Below are 12,546 nucleotides of genomic sequence, written 5' to 3' on the forward strand. Positions count from 1 at the left end.
AGCCGGTTTGAAAGATAGTTGCTTCCGATAAGGATCGATATCTTCAAGAGGAATGGGAGTTTTATACCTACCAAGCATATGACGACATGGAAGTCCGATATCCTTCATTATCCTACACTTACAAGTAGTGCTCGGGTCATCATACTTTTGATACAACTTAAGATGTTTCATCATGAAACGTATTTCCCAATGCGAGACGTTTCTATGTATACCAACAAGAAACCAATCATCCTCCTTAAACTCCTTCAACTTACGGAAGCTACTTTCTTGGAATTGCTTTTTATCTTGTCAATATCATTATTAGTGTACTCATGGATAGCATGTTGCACCGTCACAATCCCATTTTGACTTGTGAAAAGTAGACCTTTTAGTCTCCCATGAGCTTGCTCTACCATAATTGTGGATTCAAGTTTGAAATGTTTATAGTCGTAAGTAAAAGCATGCACAAACCTCTCTTTGTGTGGCCTCAACCATTGTTTCTTGAAATATTCCACTACTTTGGGGTAATTAGTCCCCCACTCATCCTCGAACTCCTTCAAGTTTATCTCATATCTTGCAACACTCATGGACCAAACCACCTTATCCCACGCTTTCATGAATAACCCAAACTTGATCTCATCTTCTTTCCATTATTTGTCTTCTTTCTTTTTCTCTTTCTCCCTCTCCTCTTTAGTTAGTTTACTAAGACGTTCATCTTCCTCCTTTTCACATTTAGTGCCTTTCTTTTCCTTTGGATTTTGGATATGATTCCTCCAATTCTTTCTAAGATTGCATTGTATATGCCAAGTACAAATAAAATTTTGTGCATTTGGAAAAACTATCCTCACGGTGTTCATTATTGCTTGCTCATTGTCGGTCACTATAACCCCGGGAGTCTCATCTTCGTGGTAGAGAAGCTTCAAAGTTTCCAATGCCCAAATATAACTATCATCCTTCTCACAATCCATAAAACACCATGCCACGGTGAACGAATGTTTATCCGAGGTTTTTCCAACAATGTTCAATAAAGGCATGTTGTACCTATTCGTCTTATAAGTACAATCCATGAACAAAACTTGGTAAAAGCAACGCGCCAATTGAATCATATCGGGATGCGCAAGAAAAATACGATCCAACTTCCCTTCCGATGACTCATGGTGTCTCACCGTGTAATTGTATTTGTGTACTAACCATTGTGATTCTTCCATCACCTTTCATCCATCCCATTCAATTCTTTTGATATTTTCCTTGGCCGCATAAATTGTAGACAATGAAGAGAGGTTATTCTTGTCATCCCTCGTGAACTTACTAAGGATCTTGCTTGGTTTAATTCCCAAACTTGTTCTTACTTGTTCGAACTCGTGCGGTTTCAACTTGGTAACTTGAAAATGCCCAACAAGAGTTTCCAGATCTTTATGGTTATGCCAACCAACATCAACTCTATTCATTCTCCACACGTTATCGGTTTCTTTGTTCCTCTAAAATATAATCTTGAATAGGAATCTACACTTCTTTGACTTCGTCTTGTACACCCTAATCGTCTTCTTATCATACACATAATCTATCTGTTGTAATTATACTTCTCAATTTGTTTTAGGATGTGATGCACGTTGCTGAACTCGTCAAGGCACGCCAGGAGAAGAAAGTGGTTGCTAAGAAGACTCCTTCTGAACAGGTATCATTTTCGTCCATTTGCTAACGATTTTGTGATGATTTGCCTATCCTGATGTCGTTCCTCTTTGTAGGGTGGATTACCTACTTCTGGGGTACCCAAGGGCCACAAGAAACGTTCTAACCCTACTCCTCATCCTTCTTCTCAGGTACCATCCTTATTGCCTTTTGTTTGTAAATTTTAGCCCTTTTGGTTTCTAACCTTTGACTTCGCAGACAAATGCTCCTTCGTCTGGGGAATCCAAGAGGCCGCGAAAGACCTTTGATGTGGATTCCTTAGCTGCAATACAACCATCCGCTCTCCTTGGTCGTCCCGTTCGCACTAAGCAACAACCCCCTTCAGTTATTGCTTCTGCTCCTCCGAAAGAAGCTGATTATGTCATTCATTCCAAGGTCGTGGATTCCCCTATTCATCCAGGGGGTGAATATCCTAAGAGTTCTTCGGGTGTGCCTTTCTCTGGCGAGAAGGGAAAGCAATCTGTCCGGCTTTCAATGTTAAATACCCTTTTCGACCCTGACATGCAATTCCTTCGAGATATTTACCAAAAGGCCCAAGAAGATCCTGCTATGAGATCTCGCGCTTTGGAGTCTTTGTCTGCCCTTGTTTCTGATTACTTCCTCTCTCAAGACTCGTCAGCGATCTTGAATGCTTCAATGAATCTGTCTCAGCAGCAGGACCCTGCCTTGATGAACCAGGTGATTTCTTTGTACCTTTTCCGCTATTTTTCCTTTTCGGCTCCGAGATCTATTTTTTGAGTTCAAGCTTTGCTTCGCAGGAAGTCTACCGTCACATGGCCACCCTTGTGGAAATTCTGCTCGTTCACGAGATGGCTAGGAAAGATGAGGCTAAAATAAAATCTTTATCGGAGGACCTTCAGAAAGAAAAAGATCATTCCCGCCAGCAAGATCAAAAGATAGAGAAGCTTTTGAGTGAGTTCTTTTTTCTTTAACGTCCCTCTATTGTTGTTGCCTTTGCTTCCATTATTTTCTTATTCTAAGTTTCGTCAAGCTCGATGCATGCAATGTCAAATGAGCGTCGACGAAGCTTCCTCTTCGCTGGAAGATATTCGTGCTGAGATGGTGAATCTTACAACTCAGAATGATATTTATGTTTCGGAGAACTCCATCCTTAATGAAAAGGCCGAGACCCTTTGCTTGCAAGTGGACCGTCTGTCAGTTGAATGCTCTCGTAACGAGGAACTGAACCTCCACCTCCACAATGACAACCTGCGCCTTAAGTCAGAGCTTCAATGGGTCTCTAATTCTCTTACTACCTCGCGACGCCTCTATTCTTCGTCGATAGCCAACTATAAGAAACTGGAGGAAGATTACGATCGAGTGATCAAAAGAAAAACCGAGCTCGCATCTACTCTTCGTAGGTCTCGGAACACTGTGGATGGTCTAAATGAGGAGGTTGATTGTCTGAAGAAAAAGGTGGAACTCTAGCAAGCTAAATTAGCCACTTCCTCTCGTCCAAAACCGGCGAAATCCTCTCGTCCAATCAAGACTGGAAGTCTTCGTGGAAAAGGCGTTCTCGCCATTCAATATGACAAGAGCACTTTGAAATCCCCTCACGGTGAAGGATGGGATAGAATGTATCATGAGTTATGCGTTCAGCTTGAAGATTCCAACCTCAAAGTAGCCATGCTTGATCATCTATACTCTGATGTTCAGAGTACTTTAAATACTACTATCCTTCAGGCGGAAGGTAGTTTTTAGGTGTACTATTATCTTTGATTGTCCCAGCTTACTTCCTTGTTTCTAATGTAATTCTGCTTACCTTCGCAAAATCAGATGAGCGTCATAAGAGTCAGGTCCTTCGTATCACCAGAGAGAGAGATGAAGCTCGTGGTGATGTTTCTCGTCTTAATGAGGAGGTTGAAAGCCTAAATGATAATATGGACGAGAACATCGAATCTTCCAAGGAGTTAGCCAAGAAAGCCCGCAAGAATACTCAGAGCTATTTGGTTCCGCTCTTCAATGACTACTTCTCCGAGCATGGCATTCCTCCTCTTTCTTTTCTTTTAGAGGTTTTTTACGATGATGAGAAGCCCCAGGATGAAGTTGCTGATCCTACCAACGAGGAAGCATCTTTTTATGACGAAGAGGATCCAAAAGATGACACCACGAAGGACAACAAGGGGTTCAAGGGATCTCTACTATAATTACCGGGGCAGGTGGTGAGGTCCCTGAGTCTGTCATCATCAACGAAGCCATCCCTCAGTAGAAATTTTAGTTTTGTCTTTTCTCGTCTCAGATCATTGTTTTACAACTAACAATTTTTATGGGCGCTCCCAAGCTTGGGGGAAAAACACTTTATTTTGGGAATCATCACATTTTATGATATTATGATTTTGTTTTACCAAGCGTGTGTTTATTTGATATTCGTCATAAGAGTCGGGTCCTTCGTATCACCAGAGAGAGAGATGAGGCTCGTGGTGACGTTTCTCGTCTTAATAAGAAGGTTGAAAGCCTAAATGATAATATGGACGAGATCATTGAATCCTCCAAGAAGGTAGCAAAGACATCCCACAAGAATAATCAGAGCTATTTGGTTCCGCTCTTCAATAACTACTGCGCCGAGCATGGCATTCCTCCTCCTTCTTTTCTTTTAAAGGTTTTTTACGATGATGAAAAGCCTCAGGATGAAGCTGCTAATCCTACCAATGAGGAAGCATCTTTTGATGAAGATGAGGAGCCAAAAGGTGACACCGCGAAGGACAACAAGGGGCCCAAGGGAGATTCTACTAGCATTGACGTTGCATGTGGTGAAGTCCCTGAGTCTGCAATCATCGATGAAGCCATCCCTCAGTAGAAATTTTAGTTTTGTGTTCTCTCGTCTTGGATCATTGTTTTACAACTAACAATTTTTATGGGCGCTCCCAAGCTTGGGGGGCAAACACTTTATTTTGGGAATAATCACATTTAACGATATTATGATTTTGTTTTATCAAGCGTGTGTTTATTTGATATCTGCCATTTGCCTCAAGTATATACTGACCATGAAAACTCTTAAAAGAATAATGAAGCCTTTAAGTATATACTTGCCTTTTATTCTTTTGCGAGTTTTCATCTTTATTTCTTCCCTCGCTTCTCAAGTTATCCTTAGTTTCGGCTTTCCTTCTTCACTCATCCCTGCTTCCTTTTGATTTTCGGCGAGTTAGGAATGCTAATTTTAAAAGAACGAGGAGCACTGATTGCTACAGTATGCTCCCGATCTCAGTTTTCTGCCTCGGGTTCCTTCTCTTAGATTGGATAATGCTAAGAGAACAAAAAATATAAAAGTATATACTTGCCTCTTGTTCTTGTTGGCATCATCCGATCGAGATGGTTCTGAGAATGCTCTTTGTAACTTTTTTGTTTTAGTAGCTGTATTCATTTTTTGCTTATCTCCTTGGTTTTCTTGTTTATGAGGTATTAATGCGCCTCCTAACTAAGGTCTTATTGCGCGTCACGCTATTATAAAGGGTATTACTTCGGCGAAGTCTCGGGCGCTTGCTATTTTTGCGAATAGCAATCCATCAACCTCGCCTTAACATATTTGTTAAGTTTTATTTTTGCGACAATATGACAGCCTACCTATTCCCATGAATAGCAGTCCCATGACATTGTCGTCTTTTTTGGTCACACATCTCCGTAATATGAAGGGTGTCATCCCTTTATATTCCCCCTGAGTTCCCCTTCAAGGAGGTTAACCCTAACATGCATGTTGGTCTCCTCCCATCCGGTTATTATGACACTCAGTTGTTTTCGCTACTTCTTATCCTCCTCGCCGATGAGGCTTGGAGTTACGAAGTCACACCCTAAGTGGGTTTTCTTTGGGATCGAGTGCATCGTAGGCAAGACTTGCCAGACGGACATGGCCGGTAACGCTCCAGACGTCCCAGGCACCCGCAGCTCAACCGAATACGTCGACGCCTTGGTCATATTTCTGCACTCCTTACCGAAGGCCATCATAAAAGGGGTCCCCAGCGGATAGGTCTTGTCATTGCCCCTAGCTTTATGTCTGAGTTGTCCACGACATGTGTTAGGTATTTTCCTCTTGCATTTTCATGCGAACTAGGGTGCATGCCGTGGGTTACCATCCTTCCTAGGCGAAGGTTTTAAGTTTCCCTGGAAACTTTTATTTCATATTCATTATTTGCATCCTAATCTTGAGGTCTTACTGTCTTTGGCTACTCAACGAATATTTATTTCATCAAAATTTTATCAAATTTTTATTGATACGCTCTTTGAAAATTGAGTACAAAGATCGTTTCATTTTTATCATATAAATAAAGCGAATACACTTATCTTATCTCGTCTACTCTTCTTCCGTAGGAATGTGCTCGGCTTGGTATTCTTTCAACTCCTTCATTCGTACTGCATTTCTTATCTTGAATAGTGCCGAAAATAACGGTTTCCTAGTTGACAAAGCATAAATGAATGATCGCACCAACTCCTCTTCCGAGATTCTTCCCTTCAATTCTATGCATATTGCTTCCCATCTTGCAACGAGGCTTCGCAAACTCTCATTCTCCCTTTGCATTAACGAGAAGAGTGTTGCTATCTCTGGCTTGCATGGATCGCTCCTTGAACATATGTTCATCATTTGAAAATCTCTTTCTCTCATTTCCCTAGGAATATTGTTTCTTCTTTGAGTAACCGCTATTGATTATTGCATTTGATACTCTCTTTCCCTGAATTCTCTTCTGCTGCTTTCGATGGCTTTCTTCAAGTCTTCTCGCTCCTTTTGCTCACCTTGCCCTAGACCTTCTCGTTTTCGTGCGTAATGTTTTTCTTCAGTTCGTGATCTTCCCATAGCATATCTCTCCTCCTGTATATCACTATCTGCCTGCTTCCTTTTTAAATGATTATTTCTGATAATCAACTTCTCATTTTCCATTTCCAACCTTATTCGTTCCCTGACCAGATCTTCTTACCTTCGCCTCTCTTCGTAAAGTTCCTCCTTTAGCTGGGCCATCTCCTCGTCTTCGCGACTGTCTTTAAATTTATTCTGCAAATTTTGTATTTCAATGCTTTCCTCTGCCTCTTGTCCTTGCACCCTTTTTCCTCTTGACCGGTTCATCTTCCCTCCTTCTCGTGGAATTTGTTTCTCCTTTGTCGTGGGAGTTTCCCTTTTGTTCTTTGTCATTTCATTTCCTTCAACAACCTTCCCCTTCTTGGACTTTCCCCTTGTCTTTTGATTGACCTGGCCTCCTTCCTCTTGAATTGCGTTGTTATGTTCCTCAATATGAACTTTTGTTTCATTGATTTCCTCCTCATCCTCCTACGTTACGCTAATTTCTTTGCTAGACTCTATCGTAAATACCATCAGCTGCTCGGATCTTCTTTCTTAGTTGACTTTCTTCCTTTGCTTCATCTTCTTTCTTATATTCTCCTCATAGTTATGCACGTTTGCATCCCTCGGATCTCACTTTATCTCGCCGATTCTACTTGGAATCGGGAACCATATTTCCTGGTGATATGTCAACGCAACTCCCTTTATTTCATGTATCCAAGGCCGCCCTATGAGAGCATTGTAGGGAGAATCGACATCTACGACAAAGACTGTGACCTTCGTCTCTAGTTCTCCATCTAGAATCTTCACGGTCAACTCCCTTTCGGCTTAGACGCTACCTTATTGAACCCATATATGTTATATGTAGAAGGTACAAGATCCGAGTCCTTGTATTCCATGGTCATAAAGGATGATAAAATAGGATATCGAATGAACTCCCAGTATCAACTAAGATTACGTCTATTTCCCAAATTCTCCTTTCCTCAGTTTGTTCGTCCTTCCATCTGGAATATTTTTCGAATCCCAAGGTCACGACCAGATGACTTGTGTGCGAAACAGGTGCATCCTTCGCCGAGAAGGTTATCTCCCTTTTCTGCCATTCCTCTAGCGGCTCTTTCGTCATGACGCTGAATATTTCGTTTCCCTCGAAATCCCTCTTGTGCACTCTTTTAAGCACATTGTCATGAAATTCCTGGATACCTTTTGTCGCGTGAACTATCGAGTTACAGTTTAATTGTTGTTTTCCTCGATCTATCTCGATCCGGTATACTGGATGATTCTCACGAGGTGGCGGGGGTGGCATATAACTTTCTAGGAAATGCGCAAGTTTCCCTTGGTCTATCAAGCGAATTTTAATTCGCCGAACGTTCCTTCAATCGCCTGTGTGGTGTCCATGGAAGCGATGATACTTACAGAATTCATGACTTCGTGACCCTGAAGGGGGCTCTCTCCCGAAATTTGGTGGGGGAGGGACTTCCTCCGTCAGCACTATTGCCTCCCACGCCTTTTCCACAGTTGTGTTAAGTCGTGGGAGTTTCACATCTTCAAAGATCGGTCCATTGGGCCTTCTTTCGCCGTATCTGGGTCCCTGATTATTCCTAGGTTGGTATCCCGAATTTTAGATTCGTGGCTCATTATTTTTTTGTTTTGACTCCTCATACCTTTGTTGATCAATCCACTCCTGATCTCCGCTCGAGACGGATACGAGGTTTGCTGGGAATGAAACTGTAGGCTCTCCCTTCCTTGCCTAGGTTCATCCTCTGTTGCGTGGACCATTCTTGGTAACAACCTAGAATTCCCTTCTTTTGTCGGGGCCAGCGTCATTTCGCTGACTTGCCTCTGCTTTTCTTCCAACGCTACATATTCCTCCTGGTATTCCCCCAGCTCATTCATCGTTATCGAGTTCCGGATAATGAATATCTGTGTGTACAGAAGGTCCGTTGGGATCAAAGCGTTTACTAAGGATAAGATGGAGTTTCGTTCATCAACTCTCCCTGCTAGCTCGCTGCATACTGTTCTCCATCTCGTGACCGACCCCCGCAAGCTTTCCGTTGGCCTTCTTCTTAGGCTGAACAGTGTCTTTATCCCTGGCCTCAACAAGTTGTTTCTTATATACGTCGTTAAGAATATCCTCTGAAAATATTTGAAAGATGATATCGACCTTTCCGGGAGTCCATCAAACTAGGTTAATGCTTCCCCTGCTAAGCTCGCAGGGAAATATCGGCAAAGTACTGCATCATTTCGTCCCCATTGCATCAGTGAAAGAGTATATTGCTTCAAGTGTTGCACTTCACTTTCCGATCCACTGAATATGCCTGCAAGCGTTGGTAACACGCATTTCTCCGGAATGTATGCATGCATGATCTCGTAGGTGAATGGCGATTTATCTGCTTCCTCTATCGCTTCCGCTAACTATACTCTTCCACCTCTTCGTGAGTTATTTATTAAAGCCTTCATGTCTCTCAGCTCGTTTAAAACTTCTTGGTTCAAGTTTCCTCCATCCTCCTCATGGTGACGGCCTCTCATCACGTTATGCCTCCCTTCATCTGGTCGTCGTCTTTCCTCCTCGTCTCGGATAAGGTTCACCTGATGTTGTAGTTCGTCCTCCCGTCTCTGTTCCTCCTCATGTATTCTCCTTTGATCTTCTCATTGTGAGATCTCAAGTGCTTTTCTAAATTCTTTTTCTTCGTCTTCATTCATTCTTCGTCTTCTTCGTCATCCTTCGTCTTCCTCGTGCTCATATCTCCTTCGCCGCAACTCATCTTCCTCCGAAGATACAGTGTTTCCTTCCGAATCTATGGCATCCTCCACGTTTTCGTTAAGTTATCGGTTTTGTTGCCTCAACCTAGCGTTATGCCTTTCCAACTGCATCTGTTGTTCCGCCAAGTCCCGTTCACGTTCACGATGGAGCGTCTCCCTTAGCTGGTCCAACGTCATGTTTTCTTCTCCGATATTCTCCTCCATCTCCTCACGAGTCATTTCATCCTCGACAACGGTGTCTGTATCGGACGTGTGCACCGATCCTTCCCTAAGGCCATCCTCTTTCATCCGTCGTTGGTTCTCTTCTCGTCTGCCTCCTGCAGCTGATGTTCCGGCCCGTTCCATCCTTCCCCTTTTATCCACCAATCGTTTTCTTTTCCTTACTGCTATTACATGCGCTGCTCGATTTGGTACTCTAGCCATTAACCTATCCTTATTTCAGTATCAGCTGAACTTTTTCAACCCTAATTACCTAGATCTCCTATTTTCACAACCTCGCCTTTCTTCTAACTCTTAGATGAGGATTGACCCCCAATCTAAGTTCCCTGTTTCTGGGCGCCAAAATGTGATTACTGGAAATCCAGCAACACACCCAAATGGAACGTAAATGAGATCTAAGACATGATAAGCGCAAGAACAAAAGATTATTTATTAATCTCCAGCGAAATACGAGTTATACTCGTGGATTATCGAGAAATCCTAATCCCCTCTCCAAGCCTATGGATTACAAGGAAGCCCTAACTCTCCCTCTCTCCTCTCCTCTCTAGATCCCCCCCCCCCCCCCCCCCCCCCCCCCCCCCTTAACATTGCTCAAAGGTCTCTATTTATAGGCCTAAGCAACCATAGTGGTATACATCTCATATCATCTCGCCGAGATTACTTTATGCTTCGCCTGGAGCATATTCCATAAAGCTTTCCCCCACCTTTCGCTGTCTTCACGTGGTCTTGTCGGGACACCTGTCCTTTTCTTGTGCCCTACTACTCCTACTTCGCGATTTGTCTTCTTTGCCAAGAAATCTTTTTGTGGCTTCGCCTTAGCATCTTAATGGTCCTTATGTTTTTTTTCGGGGTGGGGAGTTACCTCGCGTTTGGGATCTGTGTCTCGCCTTCTGATGTTGACTGATTTGATAGTTTACTGACACGGATCTTTGACTAGGATTTCATTACCTTACTTGGTATGACACGTGGCAATTCTATTTCGTGTACCTACATAAAGAGTAAATACGAAGTATTTAGCTGTTGCATTGCATACAATCTAACTTCATTTGCTCAGTCTAGTTTCCACTAGTGCATTGCGCTGCCTTGTCTAACAATTACAGTTCGTAGAATCACCTCTCCTTGTTGAAGTTGTCCTGTTTTCTTCAAGTACTTGAGAATGGAATTTAGCTAGAAAATCAAGTCCCTCAAGAGCTCTATATTCCATCGAAAATTGCTTTGTTTATTTATTTAGCGAAATTCCTGCAGTGTTTCCAATATCGTTTGCTTTCCATCTTGACAAGTGCTAGCTTTTCTGATCCCCCTTTCTATTTGAGACATCCTTTGTTCTTTGTTAAGTTAATTTTATGATTCATTACGAACCCTTTCCAATTCTAAATTTCAACCCTTTGCAACTCTGTTCACTCCAGATTTCAAATCTTTTCTCGTATTTGACCTTCCTTGTATCTCTATTTGAAAGTTGGCAATTGACATTTTATAACCTGGTCTTTGACACCTTTTCTCTTTTTGGAAGCCTGGGACACTGACCACACACACCAGCTTATCTTGTCTGAGAGACCAAAACGGTATTACATCCAAGAATAAATGGTTGAAAACAATACCCTCAATGGAAATAACTCCCAATAGGATTCTAGAATATCATTTCAATCAAAGTCTTCTGGACTTTTGTATTGGAATTGCTCTCATGCGATGTGATGCCTAAAATCTAAAATCTCTTGTGCGATATTTGCCATAAGATTGTTGCTCATGAATAAGAGACGTCTACAATAAGCAGTTTTGCGTCATGGAATTCAATAGAAACACTAAACATTAAAACGTTCATATATCATCAGAGAAGCATCCATATTTCATTATAAACTAGCATTACTAACTTTGATCATTTCAATTTCACTACCAAAATAAAACTTTACCACTGTTTAAGACATTTCATCGAACACAAAATATTCACCTTTTTCTAGATACATAAGCAATTCTTGAGAGTAATCATCCCTTTCAGTGACTTAAAACTTTCTTCAACTCATACCCTAGGCTACTTACTGTCTTTCATCTTTGATTTTGGTACGCTTTGCCTCTGGGACCTCAGCTGGATCGTTCTCTTTCAATGTTGTGTCCTCCTCCTCTTTCATCCAGCAAGTAACCTCGACTGTGATAATACAAGTATCATCCACGATATAGCCCTTAGTAGGGTCATGGAGTTCACTAAGAGGCATGAATTCTGGCCAACCCCACCCTTCACCACTATTTTCAAGAAAAATGTCTTTTCCCTCTGCAGAATCAAAGAAATCAAAAGTAAAACGAACTTAGTTAAATTTTATATATGAATATCAATGGCAGAATTGAAGGTATACACATATACCCAATTTCACTGTGTTGTTGCGATCCGTTTGACTAGTAATCGCAAAACTGGACTCCACGTTCATGGTTTTTGTCAACTCGCCGGCAGGGAGGAGGAAGAGTGATAAGTGGTCATACACTTTCCCTTTTCCCTTTGGATAAATCCTTGCTTTCCTAAAAAATTAAGAAAAAAACTTTGTGGATTATTGAATAAAACTAGTCGAAAGAACAAGAATCTAAAAAGATGAACTAATTAAATTCGAGAATGTATAAATAGGAATTACCAACAGAGAAAACATCACTGTCAGTAGCTATCGTTGGAAAATTTGAAACGTTTTTGATCTTCCAATTGAATTTACCGAAAATGGGCAAATATTTTAAATCACGGTTTAAATATGGACGAGGAAAAAATAATTTGGATGAAATGTCAAAAAAAAATAAAATAATAAATTAACAAATCTTAAATTTTTTAAAAAATAGCAAGAATCTTAAATTAAAAAATCTTAAATTTTAAATTATGGAACAAGAATTTTAAATTTAAAAATAGTAATGATGAAAATGGATACATCCTGTGTAAATTAAAAATATAAAAAAATATTTGAAAATGGGCCCGATGAAACTGGTTACATCCTGTCTATTTTTACTTTTTTTTTTCATTTAAACAGTATCAAAATCTAACTGTCCATTTCACTCAGGAATGGTTGATTTTGGTCTTTTTAACCAATTTTGTCTTTTTAACCATTGCCATTTGATACGACGATATTGCTCTTCTTGTTCTACTTGTCTTCCACTGAATAGTGATATTG

At 41.2% G+C, this 12,546-nt stretch overlaps 2 protein-coding genes across 2 annotated transcripts; both read right to left on the reverse strand.

The window, feature by feature from the left end:
* Positions 1-6,304: 6,304 nt before the first annotated feature.
* On the reverse strand, positions 6,305-7,329 carry LOC113311430 (vicilin-like seed storage protein At2g18540). Its single transcript, XM_026560271.1, has 3 exons — positions 7,270-7,329; positions 6,573-6,919; positions 6,305-6,491 (listed from the first exon to the last, which is right to left on the reverse strand). The coding sequence occupies exons 1-3, from the start codon at positions 7,327-7,329 to the stop codon at positions 6,305-6,307; spliced, it is 594 nt and encodes a 197-aa protein (XP_026416056.1).
* Positions 7,330-11,200: 3,871 nt separating this feature from the next.
* Positions 11,201-11,952, reverse strand: LOC113308859 (ubiquitin carboxyl-terminal hydrolase 12-like). The gene is made up of 2 exons (XM_026557306.1): positions 11,763-11,952; positions 11,201-11,672 (listed from the first exon to the last, which is right to left on the reverse strand). Exons 1-2 carry the CDS (start codon positions 11,824-11,826, stop codon positions 11,440-11,442), a joined length of 297 nt encoding a protein of 98 aa, XP_026413091.1. The 5' UTR covers positions 11,827-11,952; the 3' UTR covers positions 11,201-11,439.
* Between the last annotated feature and the right edge of the window lie 594 nt (positions 11,953-12,546).

This window comes from Papaver somniferum, chromosome 9, assembly GCF_003573695.1.
Source record: "Papaver somniferum cultivar HN1 chromosome 9, ASM357369v1, whole genome shotgun sequence".
NCBI classification, from domain to species: Eukaryota; Viridiplantae; Streptophyta; class Magnoliopsida; order Ranunculales; family Papaveraceae; genus Papaver; species Papaver somniferum.

Bases quoted from the DNA above. Each gene is read 5' to 3' on its own strand.
- LOC113308859 (XM_026557306.1), bottom strand. From the start codon at position 11,826: ATGAACGTGGAGTCCAGTTTTGCGATTACTAGTCAAACGGATCGCAAC. The intron at 11,673-11,762 runs GTATATGTGTAT...TTGATTCTGCAG, and splicing joins CAACAACACAGTGAAATTGG to AGGGAAAAGACATTTTTCTT.
- LOC113311430 (XM_026560271.1), bottom strand. From the start codon at position 7,329: ATGGAATACAAGGACTCGGATCTTGTACCTTCTACATATAACATATAT. The intron at 6,920-7,269 runs GTAGCGTCTAAG...AGCGTAACGTAG, and splicing joins ACATATATGGGTTCAATAAG to GAGGATGAGGAGGAAATCAA. The intron at 6,492-6,572 runs GTAAGAAGATCT...TCATTTAAAAAG, and splicing joins CTTTACGAAGAGAGGCGAAG to GAAGCAGGCAGATAGTGATA.